Source organism: Anomaloglossus baeobatrachus, unplaced genomic scaffold, assembly GCF_048569485.1.
Source record: "Anomaloglossus baeobatrachus isolate aAnoBae1 unplaced genomic scaffold, aAnoBae1.hap1 Scaffold_52, whole genome shotgun sequence".
NCBI classification, from domain to species: domain Eukaryota; kingdom Metazoa; phylum Chordata; class Amphibia; order Anura; family Aromobatidae; genus Anomaloglossus; species Anomaloglossus baeobatrachus.
The window spans coordinates 914,426-939,010 of record NW_027444564.1 but is presented as its reverse complement, the minus strand read 5'-3'; the positions used below and the strand labels follow the sequence as shown (position 1 = coordinate 939,010).

Sequence of the window (24,585 nt, the reverse complement as noted above, 5' to 3'; positions counted from 1 at the left end):
AATGGCAGTGACATAGACCTGATACAGCCCTCTCATAAGGCGCCGGTCTATGCCTGTACACATGGACCTGAGGAAGCGTATTCATTTGCGAAACGGCCATCGTCCGTGAGGGGGCTCGATTTCTGCTCTACTCCTGCCTTTTTATGCACCGTACTAAATAAATGTTCTAGCTGGATTCCGGTGAGTGCCGTCTGTTTATTTCTCTGGACTTCTTCGTTGAGCACATACTTGCTGCGGACAGGCACCGTGGTACCAGCCACGTGGAGATCCCTGTCCAGATCCTGGATTTGTCCTAACATATGTGTACGGGGGGTGGTGCGGCAAATAACTCTCTTTTGGATTTACCTGTTACCCCTCACGCATGCGCACTCATGCTTTGCTCTGGCACTCGCTTTCTGAACCTTCACAGCTAGAATCACTATACTAAAGGGGGCTTGACACGCAGCGACATCGCTAGCGATGTCGCTCGTGAAAGCACCCACCTCCGTCGTTTGTGCGTCACGGGCAAATCGCTGCCCATGGAGCACAATATCGCTAACAACAGTCACACGTACTTACCATCCTAGCGATGTCGCTGTGGGCGGCAAACAACCTCATTGTTAAGGGGGAGGTTCGTGCGCCGTCACACAGCAGCCGACCAATAGAAGTGGAGGGGCGGAGAACAGCCGCATTAACGACATGCTCACCTCATTGCCGGAGGACGCAGGTAAGCTGTTGTTCGTCGTTCCCGGTGTGTCACACGGAGCGATGTGTGCTGCCTCAGGAATGACGAACAACCTACGTCCACAACCACCAACGAGATTTTGAAAATGAACGACATGTCAACGATCAACGATAAGGTGAGTATTTTTGATCGTTGACACTCGCTCGGAGCTGTTACACGCAACGACGTCGCTAACGACGCCGGATGTGCGTCACGAATTCCGTGACCCCGACGACATATCGTTAGATATGATGTTGCGTATAACGGGGTCTTTAGGAATATAAATATATGGTAATAATCAACACTCCCCACCAATAACTAATATTCTTTAATGCTATTAAAATTAATTATTTTAACATTGCTTTTTGTTTTTAAAACTGAAGAAATGTTCATTAATTACCGTATTTTACGCTTTATAAGACGCACTTCTGTTCCCCCAAATTTTGGGGGAAAGTAGGGGGTGCGTCTTATAAGCCGAATATACGGGGATACGGGGGGTGTGTGTATATATATATATATATATATATATATATATATATATATATATATATATATATATAAAAAAAACCTGAGCTGAAACAATGTTCAGTAAACATGCAACATTAAGCATGTGAATTGCAGCCTTAAGACTAGAAAAAAACAAAGAGAAAATTGCATGAAAAATACCCTGACTATAAATAAATAATTATTATCTTGCTTTTTTGCAAGTTGGGGGTGCAGCCCTCCTAATACTGAGACTGAACAACTAATTGCGTCTCACTTCACTGTGTATTTAATCTGGGACACAGCTGACCACTTGCCACCATTCATATTGGAGTTTGACATGACACAAGTCAGGTATTGATAATGTTTTTAACTTCAGTAGGTTAGGGACTGTCTCAGATGGGTACACCTTGACGAGGTGAGACAGCTTTTTACCTTTTTGCAAAAATGTATACACTAAGTACCCTGTTATTAAGCACTTGCAATTTATTTATTTATAGTCAGGGTATTTTTCATGCAATTTTCTTTTTGTTTTTTTTCTATATATATATATATATATGTACACTGCAGGGTCCAGGGGAGGTGGGGGCAGCTCTGGAGCGCAGGTGAACGCTGCGGCGGCAGGGTTTGATCTCCTGCTCCCGCTCATATAATATGCACAGCCGCTGTCCATCTCCGGTGGTGCTGAAATCGCACAGCAGTGATGGGCTGGGGAGCGGTGCATATTATATGTCTCTGCGTCCCCCTGTGATGGCACATGCGCCCCCCTGTGTTAGATTTGGCCCCCAGGCTGCTGCTCATTCTAAAATAAAAAAGCTTTACTTACCTACTGCAGCGTTTCTCACCGGTCTCCTGCTTCCACTGTGATCAGGCACGCAGAGATCTCAGGCTGCTGTGCCGATCACATGACCGCACTGAGAACCAGGAAGTAAGGAAGAGAAGCACGGAGGGAGGCAGGAGGGAGATCAGCGCTGGAGGAGGTAAGGAAAGTGTTTTATTTTACTATGGGCAACAGCCTGGGGGCGATATCTAACACAGGGGGACTTGTGCGATCTATAGGGGCCATGGGCAGCACTATGGGGGTGATATCTAACACAGGGGGACTTGTGCGATCTATAGGGGCCATGGGCAGCACTATGGGGGTGATATCTAACACAGGGGGACTTGTGCGATCTATAGGGGCCATGGGCAGCACTATGGGGGTGATATCTAACACAGGGGGACTTGTGCGATCTATAGGGGCCATGGGCAGCACTATGGGGGCGATATCTAACACAGGGGGACTTGTGCGATCTATAGGGGCCATGGGCAGCATGGGGGCGCTATCTAACACAGGGGAACGTGTGCAATTCATAGGGGACCATAGGCAGCACAGGGGAACGTGTGCCATCACAAGGGGGCTATAGTCAATATAAGGGGGCCATATCCAGATTAAGGGGGCTAATTTTAGGATGGGGGGCTATGACGGACATATACACTATATGATTTGTTAGAGGGACACTGGCATTATAAGATGGACCCCATTTAACATTAAAAAAAAAATAATTCTCTTTTCCTTCACCAAATTTGGGGGTGCGTCTTATAATCAGGTGCGTCTTTTAAAGCGAAAAATACGGTACATTCCTCCATGGATTTTCCTTCATTGGTTCCTGAGCGGCTTCATCTGTATTTGCACATTAAAACCCGCAGGCAGACCGCCACCTCCGTGGCTTCTAACTGGGTCTGTTTAGGGTCCTTATACAAGAAAATGTTTAATTTTCACACATATTGCTTTATTTGCTTATATGTGCTCCTTCTAGTACGTTACCCTCATATGTACGATTGCCGCACGCGGTCTCTGCACACACACTGTATATTATGTCTGCACTACTATATGAAACCTCCCAACACTTCTTACCCATAAGGACTTTCCTGCTCGTGGTCTCTGAACATTCGCACTGCATATCAATTTTTGCACAACCCGTCACTATACACATGCAAATTTTTATTTTTCTTCAGTGTTCTCCTTTTTCATTTTAATAAATAATACACGATTGTGAGATTCCACTTTTAAATTATTTTTATATATTTTTTTCTATTTCTGTAATATCATCATCAATTTAGTTTTTCAACACAACCTCTCCCATTTTTTAACTCAATAAATACCATAACCTTTCTTCTCTTCCCATTGATTATCATGATCCCCTATATAGGGCTGTGGATAGAGCCTCCAGCCAGTGCATTACTACGATCCCCAGTAAATCCCACAGTTCTAGACTCTCAGCATTCTGTTATATTTCCAAGAAATATTTTTGCATTGTTCTTTTTCTCTTTTTCCTTTATAATTTCTATATTGTTGCAATATTTGTTACACTTCCAGAACTTTTAAAGTCGTCTTATAATACATTATGCTTTAAATCTTGTTGCCATTATTTGATAACAAGTCGATTGTCCCGCCAGTAATTGAAATACAGCAGGCGGTCCTCTGACGTATCTGTATGTATATATATAGGTTCTTTCCTCTTTAGTAGACTGTTGATCTTTCCTTGATGTCCTGATGAAGGAGACAGAGTTCTCTGAAATGCGTCGACCTGAATAAAGCATAAAGAGATGAAATAATCAACATCTGATTTTCTGGTGATAGTGCGGCATACACAAGATATCTCCCCCAATATGTCTGAATTTGCTTTCCAGGGCTGCGGCTGCCGCCATCTTTTATGTGCGTTTAGGAGCTGTGACTGGCACAACCCTAATAGGGGAATGAAATTACCTTGGCTTATAACTTACTTTACCTGGTAAGAGGCTGTCCTGCGCTTCTATCCACAGTATTTCCTATGTACACTGTGATGGTCAGGCAGAGACTGAGTGAGTCGCGTGATGAGCTGTGAATGAACTCCGGTGAGGTCACTGAAGTCACCTGAGGTCAAGTTGCCTGCGGTCACAGGTGGAGGATCGTGGGAACCGCCAGCTGTGGCCGCAGCTAACCTGAGTGACGTCACCACTGATCGCTGCTCAGTTTCTGCCTGAACCTCACAGCGGGTGGTTATGTGCCATGATCGCGCGCTGTGACTATATGTAGCAGAGCTTGAATCGTCGTGGGACCTCGTGTGGATTATGTTGAACCTGCACGGGTGTTTTTGGGGATTAATAAAGTGGTAAAAGAGGGTATCCGCTACATACACGTTGTGCACACACGGCTCTGTTACATACACAGCTCCGGTACGTAGACATAGTACACACATAGCACTGTCCCATACACATCGTACACATGCGGCTCTGCTCCATATACGTCATACACATATTTTCAGCAACTTGTGTTCAAGACCGATCAGGTCCAAATGTCTTAATTTTAAAGTCGCTCAATAAATCTTCTCCTCATCTGAACTTATCAATAAAGAATTCAATAAAGCAAAGATTGAAATAAGAGTGTGCAGGGGTCACATACATACGCAACAGTGGTCACATACATACGCAACAGTGGTCACATACATACGCAACAATAGTTTACTATAACCGTCCACTGACACCGCGCCTCATCCTATCCAGGACTACACTGAGGAGCTGATCATGTGACCCCTGACTCCTCCCCTCCATGTGACATCATCACAGGTCCTGTAAGCACAGAGCAGCCATATATCTAGTGTGCGGCTCTGCAGGTGGAGGTGTGTGGAGATTCCCCATTACTGGGGCAGGCGGCATTAACCCCTTCAGCGCTGAGACTTTATTGGTGTTTTTCTCTCGCTGATTTCTATGAATCGTGAGGTTTTTGTTCCTTTTCCTCTGATAGATACAAACGCCCCAACTATGAGAGGCCGGAAGTGAGGAAACCCGTCTGCCCTCAGTCCCCGGCCCCTTTCTGCCCTCAGTCCTCAGCCCCTTTCTGCCCTCAGTCCCCGGCCCCTTTCTGCCCTCAGTCCTCGGCCCCTTTCTGCCCTCAGTCCTCAGCCCCTTTCTGCCCTCAGTCCTCGGCCCCTTTCTACCCTCAGTCCTCGGCCCCTTTCTGCCCTCGGTCCTCGGCCCCTTTCTGCCCTCAGTCCTCGGCCCCTGTCTGCCCTCAGTCCTCAGCCCCTTTCTGCCCTCAGTCCCCGGCCCCTTTCTGCCCTCAGTCCTCGGCCCCTTTCTGCCCTCAGTCCTCAGCCCCTTTCTGCCCTCAGTCCTCGGCCCCTTTCTACCCTCAGTCCTCGGCCCCTTTCTGCCCTCGGTCCTCGGCCCCTTTCTGCCCTCGGTCCTCAGCCCCTTTCTGCCCTCAGTCCCCGGCCCCTTTCTGCCCTCGGTCCTCGGCCCCTTTCTGCCCTCGGTCCTCGGCCCCTTTCTGCCCTCGGTCCTCGGCCCCTTTCTGCCCTCGGTCTCTTTCTGCCCTCGGTCCTCGGCCCCTTTCTGCCCTCGGTCTCTTTCTGCCCTCGGTCCTCGGCCCCTTTCTGCCCTCAGTCTTTGGCCCCTTTCTGCCCTCAGTCTTCTCTTCAGCCCTTTCTGCCCTCAGTCTTCGGCCCCTTTCTGTACTCAGTCCTCGGCCCCTTTCTGTCCTCAGTCCTCGGCCCCTTTCTGCCCTCGGTCCTCTGCTCTTTCTGCCCTCAATCTTCGGCCCCTTTTTGTGCCCCTACACAGTATAATGTTCCCCCAGAATGTTCTCATGATATGCTTACCATTATTCTCTCCAGTAATTGTATTATTACAGCAGATTCTTTATGATGTTACATCGTCATCTTCTCCCCATTCAGGTCCCTACAATATTGCATCCTCTCAGTGGAGATTTTCTATAGAAGAGAATTCTCCTGATTGCCCCGTGAAGCATGGATATGGACAGGGACAAGATGGCGGAGAGGATATTCCACCTCACCCTAGAGATCCTCTTCCGGCTTACTGGAGAGGTGAGAGATTCTGATGACGTCACATTACATCATTCTTATCTATGGGAATAACAGATGGACAGAACTGGAGAGGTGAGGACTCTGGAAATGTCTGGAGTGAGATTTATTACTGTGTCTCTCCATAACCAGGATTACACAGTAGTGAAGAAGACATCTAGTGAGCGCTGTCAGGCCCCTGTGTCTGAGGGATGGGGAAGACCCCTGAGCCCAATCACGGGGCCTCCACCTCACCCCCCGATACATGAGGACATCAATGACCAGAAGATCCTAGAACTCACCTACAAGATGATTGAGCTGCTGACTGGAGAGGTGACACTGCTGGGAATGCTGGGACATTATACAGTAACGCTATGAAGAGATCGGGGGTGACGGTATCATTGTATGTGTCAGGTTCCTATAAGGTGTCAGGACGTCACCGTCTATTTCTCCATGGAGGAGTGGGAGTATTTAGAAGGACACAAAGATCTGTACAAGGACGTCATGATGGAGGTTCCCCAGCCCCTCACATCACCAGGTAATAGACAGGACTAAATACACACGGCCTATAATTATCTGTATGTAAGGAATGAATTCAGTCCCTGTATGTGTCTCCTCCAGTTCTATCCAGTAAGAGGACAACACCAGAGAGATGTCCCCGTCCTCTTCTCCCACAGGACTGTAAACAAGAAGCTCCCAATGTTCCTCAGGATCATCAGGTAGATGGAGAGAAGGAGTCATGAAATCCCCCTATGATGTGTAGACGGCTGTGAAGGTCTTGTGCTCAGTCTTGTTTTATCCTCCAGTATTATATGTGTTATACTTGTGTATTGAGAGCGGTGGAGATGGCAGGATTAGGAGAGATAAGAGCTTTGGTTCCTTTTAGTTCTCGTTCACACTACTGTATTTTCAGTGCTGTCCATAAAATAACACAACGTCTCGCCCTCAGACCATTGTTATTGGATGTAGCGGTGCAGATGGGGATTTTCTTTCTCACTGACAGAATCTGCGTGTGAGAATAATCCCAGCATCCTCTAGTGCCTTCTGTAAATCGGAGGAGACTTGTCCATTCAGGTCTGTGTCTGCACAAACCATCAGATTCCCACCAGCTCCACCATACAGCAGACATTGTGTTACGGGTACATTGCAGTTCTGTAATGGAGGAAGCTGTAAATGGTCTTGTAAATTATTAATAGCGGCTGTAAATACCGGATTGTATATGGATGACAAATAAGAAAAGCCTTGTCCTAGTTTTCTGGATGAAGCTGTGATGATTCTTTATCTGGCCGTGTGATCCCGGCATTAGAGGCCGTTACATCCCGGGAAGAGAGGATTTATCTAGAAAGTGTAAAATCTTTCCTTTCCCTGAATATTTCTGCCGCCGGTCATATCCCGTCTGCCGGTATAACGGGCTCCGCACCACAAAACTTACATCCAACTCATCAATTGTAATAGTTTTTTCTAAGTCACTTTTTTTTGTCTTCTCATACTAATTAAAGGAGTTGTCCGACATTAGCTTACCAAAATATTTTGAGTTTATCTGTGCTGTATTGTCATATAAAACACCCCTACATTGTTATTTTTTGTTTACTAACTTTTGTTCCTCTTGAATTCACCCGTTATTCTCTGCAGCTCTTTGTTTACATTCAGCTCAAGCAAACTGACCACTACCTGTGCTGAACCTCCCAGTCACAGCTGCACCGCCCACCTCAGTGTCCAGCCCCGCCCCCTGCCCGGCCTCAGTGTCCAGCCCCGCCCCCTGCCCGGCCATAGATGAATAGATAGATAATAGATGAGAAAGACCTATATAATGTCCTACCCCTCTGCATATTCTAAGCTGCCACCCTTTAGTGACTTTCATGTGGCACTAAAGGGTGCACTGCTTAGTCTTGTATTTTTTTTTTTTTTTTAAACTCGTTTTATTGAAGGTTAAGTATGGCATTACATCAAAGATCAAATCAACAGTTTGTACAGTCAGGATATGGGAAATATTGATTAATATCTAGAGTGATAAAACATCCATAATCAAATCCACTTTCTGTTCTTTTAGGTTGGCATTGAAATAATAAATACTTCAGATGTGTCTATTCACAAGTTATATCTAACATGAGGTAAATAACTCATATTGACAAGGAGTATGTAAACTATGTGTCGGGGACCACGTCATACTGCAGATACATAGCTTTATAATCCATAGAATTCACCTTCCATAACACCAATATGATAACAAAACAAAAAATTACACAGCGACAGCAGTGTTTGTAGATTATTAGCCAGGGAACCAGGTGAGCCCCCAGTCAAAGGCGAACCCAACCATCTGCCCCAGATTTTGTCAAATTTATTTAAGGAACCTCTCGACTTGAATACAAATTGTTCTAGCGGTATTATAGCATTTACCAGTTCAATCCAAGAAGCCCTGGATGAGGGATGTATACTCATCCAATTTAGTATAATACCCTTCCGGGCCAAAAACAGGACCTTTTTTAATAATAGGTTCTCATCTTGGGACCAAGAGTGTACATCTACCACACCAAATAAGCACAAAATCGGGCTCATAGGAACCGGCTTTTCAAGTATGGAGCAAAGAGCCGCTATAACCTCACCCCAGAAAGAGTGAATGATCCGGCATTCCCATATCATGTGCCAGAAATCTGCACCGTCTCTCCCACACCTCGGACAACCCTCCCCCGCCGAGTTGTTCATCTTTTTCAGTCTCTGGGGGGTGATATAACTCTGGTGTATTATGTATAATTGGATCAGTCTGTTATTAATTGTAGGAGAGACCAAAGTGTGGGATTCGATGATGTTGTCCCAAACTACATCATCTATTTCAGGAATCCTGGCTCTCCACTTATCCCGGACAGCAAGAGGGTTATTCATGGCTTTGGCCCGAATGAGAGAAGAGTATAGTTTGGAGATAAGACCACCAGGGCCTTGTGATCTAATAATTCCGATGATTGGGAAGGAAGAGAATCTAACCCCACGACCAGAGAACTGAGCCCGAAAGGCGTGCCTGATCTGGAGGTACTGAAACCCATGGGATTCCGGCAATTCGAATTCCGCTCGCAGTTGCGCAAAAGGGCGGAGTTCACCATCACGGACAATTGAGCTTAGGGAAACTATCCCGCGATTCCTCCATTCACCAAAGCCCGGCAGCCCACAAAAATACGGGAGGTCCAGGTTACCCCATAAGGGGGTCTCAATTGGTACATCATGGAATTCAAATATGGCTTTAGCCTCCTTCCAGACCCTGGCCCCCAGTTTGTGTATCGGGAGTATACGACCCTCACGGGCTTGAAAGAAAAAGTTCTCGTAGACCTCGAAGCTAAGAAGACGTTGTAGACAATCCGTTCCAAGCAAAGACTGAAGTTTATTCCGAGATAGCAACAGAGCAGATAAGACAGGTTAGTGGCAGGATGACACACGCAGGTGTCTTGCAGAACAGCAGAATTAGCAACAGATGAAGAAGAAGTGTTCCCAATGGGCGTGTGGGGGCTTTTATACATGTTAGACAAAGGAAAGCTCATACTGCAGAGAAAGGCGTACACATTAGAAAACCAAGAATATAATGATACATCATGACATTATTTACGAGCATTGCAGTAAAAACATATCAGATCCCTATGGGCCTCCATGATACTTTTAATTAATTCAGTAATGTTGTCATGGCTAACATCTCTGATCCCTGAAGGCGCCTCTACTTCACATAACTCTTCAAACACTGACAACTCTATTGACAACTTTGTTTCTTTATCAATTCAATACACCTGCTATTCGTGACTACACATCACCATCTATCAACTGACGCAATTGTATTCTTCTATACAAATTAACCTTTTTGAACTTCTTCTTATACTTCCTAATTACACTGATGTCATCTCTATCTCCTCTCTGAGGGGAGAACTCTAGCCAGTGCATCTCATTAGCTGCAAAGTTGGTTTGCTCAAGTCTGCCTAAGATGCCTGTTAGGTACAACATGGCTGCTCAGCATATTTTGGCTGACTATTCTCTAACAGGGCTCTCTTGTAATCAGTCAATAAGGGCCATAGGAGATCCACACCCGTAAACTCTGCCAAAAATCCCTCCGGAAAGCCCATCACTCTAGGTAGCGTCCATTGACCCAGATATTTCAGTTGTCCAGCCAGGTAGCATAAATAAAGATCTGGAAGGGCCATACCCCCCAGGTCTTTGGGCCTCTGTAATTTGGCCAGTTGGACTTTTGATCTAGAGGCGCCCCAGACAAAGGTAATCATTAAGGAGTCCAGGGACCGAAAGAAGGAGCGGGGGATCTGCACAAACACATGCTGGGTAATGTAGAGGCACTTTGGTTGTACTATCATTTTTAGAAGGTTAATCCTTCCCGCCACTGAAAGCGGGAGCTGGCTCCACCTATTAAATTTCTCCCCGAGATGTGATAAAACAAGGGCGATATTTCTTGCTATCATCTCCGAAGGGCATTTTGTCAGTATAATCCCCAGGTATTTAAAGTGATCAACCACTGGAATCCTGCATATGTGGGTGTTCGCCATTTCCTCTCTGTCCCGGGACAAAAAGAGGAGGTATGACTTTGACCAATTTATTGCCAGGCCCGAGAACTCCCCGAATCGGTCAATAAGCTCCACAGCCCTAGGAATGGAGGAATCCGGACTAGATGCGAACAATAACAAGTCGTCCGCATACAAAGACAAGCGTTCATCTCCCTTTTGGTGCTTCACTCCTTGGTAGATTGGGTCCGCCCGGATGCGCACCGCCAGCGGCTCCATGGCCAGGGCAAACAGGAGAGGGGATAGGGGGCATACCTGTCTGGTTACCCTCCCCAGGGAGAAAGTTTCCGACACCCCGCCACCCACCTGGATGTTAGCAGATGGTGCTTTATATATAATCTCAATCCATCTGATGAAATTGTTGCTGAAACCAAATGCCCGCAGCACCTCCAGCAGGTATGGCCATTCTATAGAGTCAAAGGCCTTGGCCGCATCCAATGAGACCAGAGCCCAATCCTCCTCTAACTTGGTGCCCATCTGTAAGATCACCTGCGCCCTCCTCAGATTATCCGAGGTACTCCTACCCGGAATGAATCCCGACTGGTCTTCGTGTATTATGGAGGAGATCACCTTGTTAAGTCTAGTTGCTAATATTTTGGTAAGTATTTTATAGTCAGAGTTCAGCAAAGAGATCGGCCTGTACGAGCCACAATCCAATGGATCCTTGTCGGGTTTCAGTAGCAGAACGATGGTTGCCTCATAGAAAGAGTCGGGCAACCGTCCCTTACGGAACGAGGCCTCAACCGTTTCCAGGAGGGCTGGAGCCAGCCCCCCCCCCTGATATTTGCTAAATACTTCAACCGGGAGTCCGTCAGGACCAGACGCCCTACCTTTATTAAGTGCCCCCATCGCTTCCACCATCTTCTCCATAGTAATGGGCCCATCCAGGGCCGATCTCTGAGCCGAAGTCAATCTGGGAAATTCCTGACCTCGCAGGTAATCAGCAATTTCCTCCCCCGACACGGTCAGTCTAGACTCATATAGGTTCCTATAAAATTCCAAGAACACTTCCAGAATGTCATTGACGGAAGTGACTAGTTCGCCACTAGGGGCTCTATTCTTAAGGACCGCAGGTGAGCTATTGGACTGGTGTACCAAAAACGCTAGTAGGCTACTAGATTTGTTCCCTTGCTCGAAATACCTCTGGTTCGTGAAGAAGACATGCCTCTTGGCCTTGTCCTATAAATATAAGAGATATTTCCTCCCAGCTTGTAACCATTGGGCTCTGTTTTCCTCAGATGGGTCAGAAGTAAATCTATGTTCTAGTGTTCTTTTTGAGTGGCCAGTTCCTCTTCCTCTCTGGCCGCCTGTTTCTTAATATATGAGATGGAGGATTGACAGCATCCCCTCAAATATGCTTTAAGTGCTTCCCAATAGGCCGAGTGATTTTCCTCTATGGAGTTCATCTCTGTATATACCATAATTTGGTTAGGGATCCTATCGTTAGTTCCGAAATGTGAAAGCCACCAAGGGTTGATTTTCCGTGACACTCTGTGATTTACATCCCTCCCATTTCATGCAGACAAATACCGGGGAGTGGTCTGTTACTGATCTGGGCAAGTGGCATACCATTTGTATATGAGCACAGACTCTCTCATTCCCACAGATGTAGTCAATCCTGGATAAGGAGTTTTTCCCGGGAGTATAAGGCTATGTGCGCACTTACCGGATTTTGCCGCGGATTTTCCGCGGATTTGCTGCATGTTTCGCTGCAGAAAATGTTCATAACATCTCTGCAGTGAATCACCAGCAAATCCTATGGAGAAAAAAAATCCTGTGCGCACTGGGCGGAATTTGACAGCTGCATGTTTTGCTGCGGGAATCCCGCAGCAAAAACAAGTGCATGTCAATTCTTTTCCGCACGTCGCTGCGGGATTTCACTCCATTGACTCCAATGTTAATCATGAAATCCCGCAGGGAATAACGCAGGCAGCAAATTCTGTGCGGTTCACTGCGTTTTGCTGCGTTATTCCCTGCGGTATTTCGCGGTTTACCTCCGGTAATGTACATCGCTTGTCTGCGGTTTGCAGGGAAGTGATGTCATTACAGGAAGAGGAAGCCGTGCAGAGAGTAAACACAAACACAGATCACACACAGACATCACAGACACATAGAACACACATAGAAAGAAAACGGAAATATAGAAAACAAAGAACGTGGGCTCCGCTGCATATTTACCTTCCAGCCGAGGTAAGCACACAGCGGCGGCCCGGTATTCTCAGGCTGGGGAGGGAGAGGGGCAGGGGTAATGTCCCCCGCCTCACTCCACCTCCCGCAGCCGAGAATATCAGCCGCAGCTGCCCCGGCACTGTCGCATCCATTATGCGGCAGCACCGGCGTGTCCTCGGCTCTTCTTGCCGCCGTGTAGCAGTGGCAGCAAGGTAATACAAGGGGTTAATGATGGTGGGGGACCACCGCCATTAACTCCAGGCTTGATCATGGCAGTGTCTATGTGACAGCTGACATGATCAACCCATAAGTAAAGTGAATAAAACACAGACACCGAAAAATCCTTTATTTTAAATAAAACAAACAAGCCTCGTTCACCATTTTATTAACCCCTCCCGCACCAAAGCTCCGGCGTAATCCACCGCTCCGGCGTAATCCACAGGTCCTGCGCTGCTTCCATCCAGCCGCGACTGTCACAGACACAGCGCTGAATGAAAGCAGCAGACAGCAGAGGTAATTACCGGTCATTTCCCACGGCCGGTAATGTGAACTCACTGCCGACCGTGGGAAATGCAGCGATCTGTCCTCTATCTATCCCTCTATCTGTCTGTCTATCCCTCTGTCTGTTTATCTATCTATCCCTCTATCTATTCTTCTGTCTATCTACTATCTCAGAATTAAATGACTTTTTTTTTTTCTTTTTTTCTTCAATGTGCTTTATTGCATTGAATGCAATAAAGCACATCCCAACCCGCATGCGGCAAAACCGCGGCAATACCGCGAACAATACCGCGGTAAAACCGCGGCAAACCACATGCGGTTTTCGGGTGCGGTTTCCCGCGGTTTTTTACTGCAGGTGCGGTAATCTTTGAGAGCATGCGGAATTTTCTCAAGAAAATTCCATTTCCCAGTGCGCACATAGCCTAACATGTGTATTCTCTCAATGCTGGATTATAGAACCGCCACATGTCATGCCATCCCACCTCCTGTAGGAATGCGCTCAGTCTGGTTTGTATCGTATGAGAGATCGAAATCTGTCGGGCGCTGAATCTATCCAGTTCTGGATTATTAATCAGGTTAAAGTCCCCCATGCAGAGCACCAGAGCTTGTGGAAATTGCGAGGCAAACTTAGCCGCCTCATACAGAATCGAAATTCCCATCGCAGGTCGGATGTATATGGCTAGAATCACTATCATTACCCCATCAATGTGAGCTTGTATAAAGACAGATCTCCCATCATTATCCTTTATAAGCCTACCCGGGTCCCAGCGCAATGTTTTGTGAATTAGAACTGATACTCCCCTAGAATATGAGGAATGAACAGAATGGGCTGACCATTGGACCCAAGGCTTATGAAGCACTTTAGTGGTCTCTGACAATAAGTGGGTCTCTTGTAAACATACGATCTAAGCTTTGGATCTTTTGATATGTGCAAATACTGCCGCCCTTTTCCTGGCTGTACCCAGTCCCCTAACATTCCATGTCATTAAATTTAAGGCCATTGAAAGATATCACCTGCTAGACTAAATGAAGTATGTCAAGAACTTAACCTGCAGTAGAACTTGGGTGAATGTGACGCCCTGGCACAGCCAGGTTGTCACAGAAAGAGTTAATCCTCCTTGGTAATCTGATCTCACACGGTGCAGCATGACAAAGCACAGCCCCCAGTGTAAGGAAAAAGCAGAGGAGAGGGGAGGGGCTGGAGCAGACAGTGTGTGGAGAGGAGACAGGAGAGAGGTCTGGAGTCTAGCTCCCAGGTGGGGAGTGAAGCATCTCCAAAAGGGCCGGGGCAGGCCGTAGTGAGGAAGGGGCCAGAACAGGTAGCCGGAGCAGGGCGGTGGCCCCTCGGTACCTGGGTACCCGGATCGCTACAGGGGAGAGGATTCCCCGTTCCCGGCTGAGGAGAAAGAGGAAGAGAGAGGAGAAAAAGGCACTTTGCTGCAGGGAAGGAAACAACAAGGGCTGCTGCACCGTGTGTGGGACACTAACACCCCCGTACCGAAGGCTGCGGACACCGGCAATTCTTAGTTCACCAGTGACTCCGTGTGACTTTCTTGTGAGTACGCCCGTGCCCTCGGGCACCGCACTGCAGCACTGCGCCCTGCTCCCTGCTTACCCCATCACCGGGCCCCGGGATCACCAACCCCTACCCACGGAGGGGCAACACAACACCTAGCTGCTCCGCTTCACCATCCCCGGGATCCCCGTATTGAGCAGCGGTGGTGCTACACATCACCACAACCGTGGGTGGCGTCACGGACAATATCCCAACACCCAAATACCCCCTTTTACTGTGGAGCCTGGGATCACAGACCGGGTCACGCCATCGTGATACCCGCAGAAGTGACTCTGTGGCCCGGATCTGAGTACCCCTGGTCCCCGGGCGAAACATTTGGCGTCACGAACAGGATCGAGCCCATCCAGTCACCTGGAGGAAGTGCGCCTTGCCCCGTCCGTCAGCGGCGTCCCACTGAGGAAAAATCCAGAAGTCCGCCATTTTAGCCGCCATTTTAGGCGCCAAAAACAACAGCTTGGCGCCTTCTTCTCCGAGCGGCGGGCGCGAAAAAGAGGCTCCGCCCCCTGAGAACGCGGGCGGAAGTGAAGCTCCGGAGGACCGGAAGCGAAAGAGAAACTTTAAAGTTGCTGGAAGGACTGCTCCCGAGTACCAAGGGGGAGCAGTAGGAAGGAACCGCAGCTTATGTGACAAGGACTATAAAGGCAGGGGCGCCAGGACTCTGCCAACGTTTGGTTCCTGGAGAGGCCGCCGCAGCGATGCACCGACCCGTTACCCCTGTTACCGGTAGCGGAGCCCGCAGCGCCTGTTGGGGAGGACCCAGACCTGGGGTCCCCAGGCCTCACCTTTGTCACCACCCTGCCACTGGCCCCGGCAGTCCGCCCGGCCGCGACGGAGATGACGACGGCTCCGGCAGTCCGCCCGGCCGCAACGGCAGCAAAGTACCGGTCCCGTTGACCAATCTGGAACCGTTTCTGGACTGGGGTCAAGGGGTGCTGCCTGGGCTTTAGGGGCAGCACCAAGGCTAGGTTGTTTGGGTGGGTGACTAAAGGACCCGTCACGTTGACATTATTAAAAGTGTTATTTGTTGTTGCAACGTTGAAGCAATGTGCATCCCGCTGTGGGAAGATTGAAAATGTTTAAAATGTTTATTCTTTTCCAGTTTTAATAAATGTCGGTGCCTAGACGGCCCGAGGACGGGCCGTGTTTTACCAAGGGGGTGTGTGACGCCCTGGCACAGCCAGGTTGTCACAGAAAGAGTTAATCCTCCTTGGTAATCTGATCTCACACGGTGCAGCATGACAAAGCACAGCCCCCAGTGTAAGGAAAAAGCAGAGGAGAGGGGAGGGGCTGGAGCAGACAGTGTGTGGAGAGGAGACAGGAGAGAGGTCTGGAGTCTAGCTCCCAGGTGGGGAGTGAAGCATCTCCAAAAGGGCCGGGGCAGGCCGTAGTGAGGAAGGGGCCAGAACAGGTAGCCGGAGCAGGGCGGTGGCCCCTCGGTACCTGGGTACCCGGATCGCTACAGGGGAGAGGATTCCCCGTTCCCGGCTGAGGAGAAAGAGGAAGAGAGAGGAGAAAAAGGCACTTTGCTGCAGGGAAGGAAACAACAAGGGCTGCTGCACCGTGTGTGGGACACTAACACCCCCGTACCGAAGGCTGCGGACACCGGCAATTCTTAGTTCACCAGTGACTCCGTGTGACTTTCTTGTGAGTACGCCCGTGCCCTCGGGCACCGCACTGCAGCACTGCGCCCTGCTCCCTGCTTACCCCATCACCGGGCCCCGGGATCACCAACCCCTACCCACGGAGGGGCAACACAACACCTAGCTGCTCCGCTTCACCATCCCCGGGATCCCCGTATTGAGCAGCGGTGGTGCTACACATCACCACAACCGTGGGTGGCGTCACGGACAATATCCCAACACCCAAATACCCCCTTTTACTGTGGAGCCTGGGATCACAGACCGGGTCACGCCATCGTGATACCCGCAGAAGTGACTCTGTGGCCCGGATCTGAGTACCCCTGGTCCCCGGGCGAAACATGAACATACCCTTGAATGCAAAACTGGCTGCACTTACGCTGCTGACAAGAACTGGTCCAATAGTGCGACCAGGAGAGATTTTCCCTAGCAACGACTAGGGTGAACCAACGTGGCTAGATAATATATTTGGTACGGGGGTGTTCTCAAACAAGGACTTGAGCGGCTCCTGCAGTCCAACAGCTTAAATTTGTCAATTACCTTGCTATACAACCTATAACATGCGTAAATAAGAGAAGGAAAAGCGGGGTATGAAGATAGGGGGAAGAGGGGAGAGCGAGAGAGAGAGAGAGAGAAGGGAAGAGAGGAAGAAAGAAGAAGAGAAAAAAAAAAAAAGGGGGGGAGGGAAAGTAAAGGGAGGGCAGGAATTAGGGGGTTGAGCAGGGGAGGGGGGGGGGGGGAAGAGTGGTAACATGGAGGAAACCAGAGAAATAGTTGCAAGTAGCCTTAGGTTATGAGATACTATAATGCATGGTAGCCTAAAAAGCTTTCATAAAACTCTACAATAGCAATCAACATCATAAGCTTAGCTGTGTCACAAAATAATGCGATCCCAAATGGAGATCCATACCGGACCGAGAAATACAGGATAACATGGGTCCGCTTGAAGGTGCTTTTGGTGATGCAGCAGCGGTCCCGTCGGACCTCACCTCAGTCCAGGCCCCACAAGCGACGCAACTGCGACCGAAGTGGCGGTAATCCGGGACTCAGGGACATAAACTGAACTCAGCAATGATCGCAGGCCATGTCATATTCGAGAACGCAGCCCCGGCCCGCCTCCAGTTATCCAGACGCGGGGTGGAGGTTAGACAACTGGCTCAATGGAGGACCCATATTGATCGCATCTGGGGGCCCACAAGCGTCCGGAGGGTCGCAATCGCAACAGCGCATCTTCACATAATCACCAGCTTATCAGCGATCTGGAACCAGGAGATCGGGGAGCGGGCACAACAGCGATGCCGAACCCCTCTCCACTTACAAAACAGAAGAACAGAAGGGAAAATTATTTCTCGCCTTAAATAACGAGGGACGCAGGATTCCAACAGTGGATGATCAAAATCGATCGCAACAGCGATTTAAAACACAACGCCCCAGAAACTGGAATCGCATTTCCGTCCTCGCTCCGGAAGAGAAAAGGGGAGGTGGGTCAAAACCGCGATGCAGACACAACAACGATCACCAGGGTGTCTCCCGAATCAGCAGCGCATCAGCGTTTCCTCTTCAGCGAGTTGATCCAGTCATCTGCTTCCGCAGGAGAGGTGAAGAACAGGGAACGCTCTTGATGAACCACTCTAAGACGAACTGGGAAGATCATGGAGTAGGCAATCTGGTGTTCTCTAAGGCGTCTTTTCACTTGGATGAAGGATGCCCTTGTTTTCTGGAGAGACGCAAAGAAGTCAGGGAAGATCGATATGGAAGCGTTATTATGTGAGATCGGGCCCTTGCGTCTCGCCGCACTTAGAATCGCATCTCTATCCCTGCTGTTCAATAGTCGGGCCAAGAGGGGTCTGGGCTGCGCTCCCGGAGGAGGAGGTCTGGCCGGCACCCGATGGGCTCTTTTTATGGCGAAGGCCGCAGACAACGTCGCATCAGGGAAAGTTTCGGAGAGCCATGTTTCCATAAACTTACATGGGTCGCTCCCTTCTGTTCTCTCCGGCATCCCTAGGATTCTTAAATTGTTGCAGACGATTTTCTAGGTCATCAGCTCTCTGTGCCCAGTTGTTTGCTGCACTCTCTAAGGAGGATAGTCTGCCCGGCGTCGCTCTTGCATCGTCCTCTAGCGTGGAGATCCGCTGCTCCGTCTCCTTTACCCGCTCTCTTAGGTTTTGCAAATCCAGCCTGAGGAGACCCACATCGATCTTAACCTCCTCGATTTTACCAGTCAGCGCCACTTTCGAATCCTGGATCGCTGCAAGTAATTGCGTGGTGACTTGTTGTAAGGTCATCTCCTGCGATCCCTTAGTACCAGCCTCCATGTCCTCCTCCTCCTCCGCTTCGCTGGCTTGCCGCTCTGCCTGTTTGCCGGCGCCATCTTGCTGGGGGTCCCTGGCAAATTTCTTTAGCTTCTCGGCCGCCGCAGCGCTGCGACCTCTGCTCATATTACCGGTCAGGATGATCTCCATACCACAGGTAATCCGGAGTTGTATTTAGGCACCAATTTCGGCAGGATTAATGTAATAAATCAGCGTTGGAAAGCGGAGCTGCTCTCAAGTGCGACCACTCATGCTGCCTGCTGGCCACGCCCCCCCTATGTGTCCGCTTAGTCTTGTATTTAGCCAAAAAATAAATAAATAATTAAAAAAACAAAACAAAACACGTGAGGTCCCCCCTATCTTTTGTAGCCAGCTAGGGTACAGCAGACGTCTGCAGCCTTCAGACCACAGCTGGCAGCTTCACCTTGGCTGGTAATCCAAAACAGAGGGCACCACACGCTGTTATTTTAAATTAAATAAATAATTTAAAACAAAAAATGTGGGGTCACCCCCCCAAATTGGATCACCAGCCAAGGTAAAGCGGACAGCTGTGGTCTGGTATTCTCAGACTAGGGAGGTCCACTTTTATTGGACACTCCCCAGCCTAAAAATAGCAGGCCGCAGCCGCCCCAGAAGTGGCGCATCCATTAGATGTGCCAATCCTGGTGCTTTTCCCCAGCTCATCCCGTGCCCTGGTGCTGTGGCAAACGGGGTAATATATGGGGTTGATACCAGATGTGTAATGTCACCTGGCATCAAGCCCTGGGGTTAGTGATGTCACGCGTCTATCAGATACCCGACATCACCAACCCAGTCAGTAATAAAAAAAAAAAAGACAACAAAAAAAGTTTTATTTGAAAAAACACTCCCCAAAACATTCCCTCTTTCATCAATTTATTGAAAAGTAAAACAAATCCGGGTCCTGCGTAATCCAATAAGGGGGTCCCAAAACAATTCATACCATAGTCAATGTCCCAGTCAATGAACAACAGAATGTTCCCCATTGGCTGAGAGAGTAATGCAGTGACCTGAGCTAACATCAATAGGACAGCCCAGGTCACTGCAGGGGATGACAAGTGCTGCCATCAGGTTAGATGAGATCATTACCTGCGGTGACGATCTCCTGCACTCCTGACGTCAGCGCTGTCACTGCCTTCTATGCCTGCCGTGTACTCAGTGAAGAATCGCGGGAGCGTGTGACGTCACCGCTAGTGACAGTCTCGGGCATCGCGAGACGTGACGTGAGAACACAGCGGCCATAGAAGTCAGTGACAGCGCTGAGGCAGGAGATCGTCACCGCAGGTAATGATTTCATCTAACCTCCTGACAGCAGCGATCGTCATCCCCGCGTCTGCCTGCTCTGCAGGGTGAGAAACTGCTGAACCTGCAGTGCGAGCAGCCGCGGGGCTGGAGCGGGACACAGACTGCACGGGCACTCCTGCTATCCTGAGCAGGAGGCCCGGTGCTGGCGGTGACACCATGGGTGGGGAGAGTACGGGGTGCAGGGGAATGTGTGGGAGGGTGCAGGGAAGGGGGGCGGGGACTCATGCACTGTACCCGCCCAGCAGGGCAGCAACATGGTGTTCCCAGATTTGCATGTCAACATGGTCCTGTCCAAGTTGACATGAAATGACTGAAAGCAGCAAAATCGCGGCAGGAGCGGTTACATGATCGCTCTGAGTCGGGGGAGAGGGAATGACAGCAGGGCAGGTAAGTGCTCACTATCTACTTACCTTCCCCAATGTAGCCCAATAGGGTAATAATAAAAAAAAGTCAAAATAAGCCGGATAACCCCTTTAATGTTTGTTGTTCCAAATTCTTCATATTGGTCCAAGTGGATCATGAATTTTGCACACAATAGAAATGCTTTGTATTTTTCCCTTTGACCTGTGTTTGTGATTTTTTAGTGCAAAAAGCCTCATGTTTTCCTAAATGGCGGCAAGTTTGCACCAAAGTGTTTGGTCTACATAAAATATCTCGGGTGTGGACTGGAGAATATTCGTGACAAAATTTCCTAGTTTATAGGTTGAAGGTAGACATACCGTTCCTTGAAAAACTATTCACACTCGGTGAACTTTTCCACATTTTTCCACATAACAGCCACAAACAAATGGATTTTATTGGGGTTTTATGTGATAACAACACAAAGTAGTAAGTAAGTTTATTCTTGTAAAGTATAAAGGAAATTATGCACGGATTTCTAAACATTTTAAGAAATATAACTCTGAAAATTGTGATGTGCATTAGTATTCAGCCCCCTGAGTGAATACTTTGCAGGACATGCTTTCACTGCAGTTGCTGCTGCCAGTCTCTTGGGGATATGTCTACCAGCTTTGCACATCTAGAGGTGACATTTTTGCCCTTTCTACTCTATAAAACAGCTGTATCTCAGGTAAATTGGATGACGGCGTCTGTGAAGCAATTTTCAATTCTTATGTTTTGCTTTTAAAAATATCCATTATTCCATAAAGGCCAAATTTGTAGAGTTTATGACTTAAAGTTGTCCTGTGGACAGATTTTCCCCCTGAGCTCTGGATCGCTCCTGCTTTTCCACTGACCATAGGCCTCTTGGCTGCTTCTCTATAATTAGTGCTCTCCTTGCTTGGGCTGTTTTTTAGGTGGACGGCCATGTCTTTGCTATTTTGCAGTTGTGCTATTTGTGACAACTCAGCATCTGGAGATTTGTGTGAGGGGTGAACTGTTTTTAATTAGGCCAAACATATTGTGCCTTTGATTGCCAAATCAAGAGAAGTTAGCCATTGTTTCATATCAGACTGACTGGAGCCCTATTGTCTGTTAAATGTTGATTGCCTCAGCCTTTTTGACTATGTCAATTAGAGGAATATTATGCAGTCAAATTTAATTGAACCAATGAGAGAACAGCCATCTCCCACCAATCCTGTAAGATACAATACTCTGAAATGAGAACTTAGGGGTATAAAAAGGACTTTGCTCCTCTTTCCACATTCATTTTGCAGGACTTTAGCCTAAAATCCACATTTTTAACTGGAAGATCACAGATCTGCTTCACTGCTCAATGCTGAGTCCACAATTGTGCCTGGAGAACCCAGGTGAGGACAATTCAGTTGCCTGGCTACATATCTTGCTGTGCTCAGTCATCTTTCTAACCTTGCCGCTATCTCCTCTCAGTGGGTGCTCATCAAAAGCGGGGTGCTGCTGACTGGGATAGTTAGCCCAGGAAGCCCCGAAGTCGCAAAGATTCTAATCTCTCGCGAGCCAATGGATGGGTGAGACTCTGTCGCTTGTACCATCTTGTGATCTTTCTGGAAATGTACAATATGATTTTTCCTGTTGGTGAACCAGTAACATCTTACCAAGGTGTGGTTCCCTCACCCTGTGTTGTCTGAGTAGTGTTCTGCCCACAAGGAAGGAGTGCGGGCGTTCAGTGGGATGAGCCCTGGTCAGATTGGTCTTTCTGAAGACAGCCAGGCCAGCGGACGACTCTACCCACTGATCCTCGTGTCTCCACACTATACTCCTGCCATTTTTGGATGATGGATTGAAAAGTGCTTAGTGAGATGTTCAGAGCTTTGGCAATTTTTTTTATAACTGAGCCTTGCTTTACTTATCTCCACAACTTTATCCCTGACCTGTCTGGTGGGTTTCTTGGTTTTCAGATGCTTTTTGATCCCTAATGTTCTGAAACAAAACTTGTGAAACCTTCACAAAACAGCTGTAGTTATACTGAGAATAAATGATACAGGTGACTCAATTTACTAATTATGTGACTTCTGGAGGCAATTGGTCACTCAGGGGCATCATACTACAAGGGGCTTAATACAAATTCACATCACAATATTAAGATTTATATTTTTAAATATTTAGAAACACATCTGTCATTTCCTTTATACTTCACAAATACTTGTTACTTAATGCTGGTATACTGTATCACATAAAATCACAATAAAATACATTTACATTTGTGGGTATGACGCTAAAATAAGTGGAAACGTTCCGGGGGTGTGAATACCTTTACAAGGGGCATAATTCCTTCATGACACTAAAAATATTAGACTAGTTCCCTGGATCAATGTCCCATCACAAAATCTAGTACTGATAATCTGCCATAATATACTTTTTATGGAAGGCATCCAAACCCGCCTTGAATTTTTGTAGTCTATCAACATTTATCACATCATGTGTCAGAGAGTTCCATATTCTCACTGCTCTTACAGTAGAGAATCCCCATCTGTGAATATGACTGAACGTCCTTGTCATCATTGCAGGCCTCAGTTATAAAAAGCTCATTAGAAATATCTCAGTAATGCCCGATATACTTGTACATTGTAATAAAATCGCCCCGTAGCCTTTGTGTTTCCAGAATGAATAACCTCAAGCTTGCTAACCTGTCCTCCTATTGCAGTCCTTCCATTCCTTTAAGGACATGTGCGCACGTTGTGTAAATAGATGCTTTTACGCTGTGTTCTGCACCGCAGCGTAAAAGCATGCGTCCTGCACAATCTATGTAGATTGTGCAAATTCCATCCGCACATTGCTTTTTAGAACAGAGTGATTTGCATGCTGTCAAAACGCTGCGTTCTAAAAAGTAACATGTCAATTGTTTTGTGCGTTCTGGATGCTTTCTCCACTCTGTCTATGGGAGAGGCAGCATCCAGAACACACAAATTCTGCAGACACCAAACTTTCAGAACGCAGCTTTTCAGCTGCGTTCTGAATCGCACAAGCAGTGACTTTACGCTGCGGTACAGAACGCACTTACGTGCGCACATGGCCTAATGGTCACTCTTCTCTGCACCCGCTCTAATTCAGTTATGTCCTCCTCATTCACTGGAGCCTGAAATTGTGCAGAATATTGTAAGTGTGGCCGAACTATTGACTTGTATAGAGGCAAAACTGTTCTTGTCTGGAGCATCTGTGCCTCGTTCACTGCATCCTATTATGTTATCTGCCTTGGCAGCAACTTCCTGGCACTGGTTGGTTTTCCCGTCCACCCACACACCCACGTCTTTTTCAGTGTCATTATTATGCAGCAATTTTGGAAATATTTAAAAAAAAATTGCAGTTTAAAAATCAGACAAAAAAATCTGGAAAGATTAAAAACCTGCAAACATACAAAAAAAAAACCAAAACAAGCAAACAGATGAATATTATAAAAGTGTCACGAGCCATACATGTCAAGTAAAAGCCGCTTCTTAATATTATTGGATCAAGAATCTTCATTTCGGTTTCTGCAGCCCAAAACCATGAACTGTCTTTGTAACGCCCTGGACTATTCGGGTCGTCACAGGGTACTGCACAAACTGCCCTCCCGTGCAGTATTTAACCCCCATGGTTCTGGGAACCTAACCTGCAGTACTGCCTCCACCAGCATTCACAAATCCTACATACATCTTGCACCACACCTGTCAGGCACACCAGTGAACTGCTTAAGAAGGAATAGGGCCGCCCACCTAGGGGTCAAGCAGGGAGGGGGGAGGTGTCAGTTCAGTCGAGTAGTAACCCTCGAGCTGTGAGGAGCTCTGAGGAAGCTGGGTGTTGGAGCTCCCAGGGAAGAAGCAGACTGGGTCGCAGACGGTGGTCTGGACCTAGAGGAGTAGGACCCCCAGTCGCAGGGGATTAAGGCTAGGTGCCTAGAACCCGTCGAGGAGGACGGCCAGCAGCCTGGTCTTATCACCGGTCTGGGACCGAAGGCACGGCGAGGTACATGGAACCTAGGTCGAGGAGAAGCATCAGGCAACCCGGTAATTAACCTGAGGAGAACGGGGCCTTTATGGACTGTTCCCACCCAGCTCAGAGATCGGGGTCACTAGCGCAACGAGGGACATAGGGCTTTCCTAGTAAGCGGCCCACTGAAA

At 48.0% G+C, this 24,585-nt stretch overlaps 1 protein-coding gene across 1 annotated transcript in view; it reads left to right on the top strand.

Annotated features, from left to right (window-relative positions):
- Nucleotides 1-24,585, top strand: part of LOC142282751 (uncharacterized) — a 55,833-nt gene that overhangs the window by 4,219 nt on the left and 27,029 nt on the right. The window contains exon 5 of the mRNA XM_075333027.1: nt 8,787-8,913. Coding sequence (XP_075189142.1) covers nt 8,787-8,913 — 127 coding nt within the window. The remainder of the gene's footprint in view (nt 1-8,786; nt 8,914-24,585) is intronic.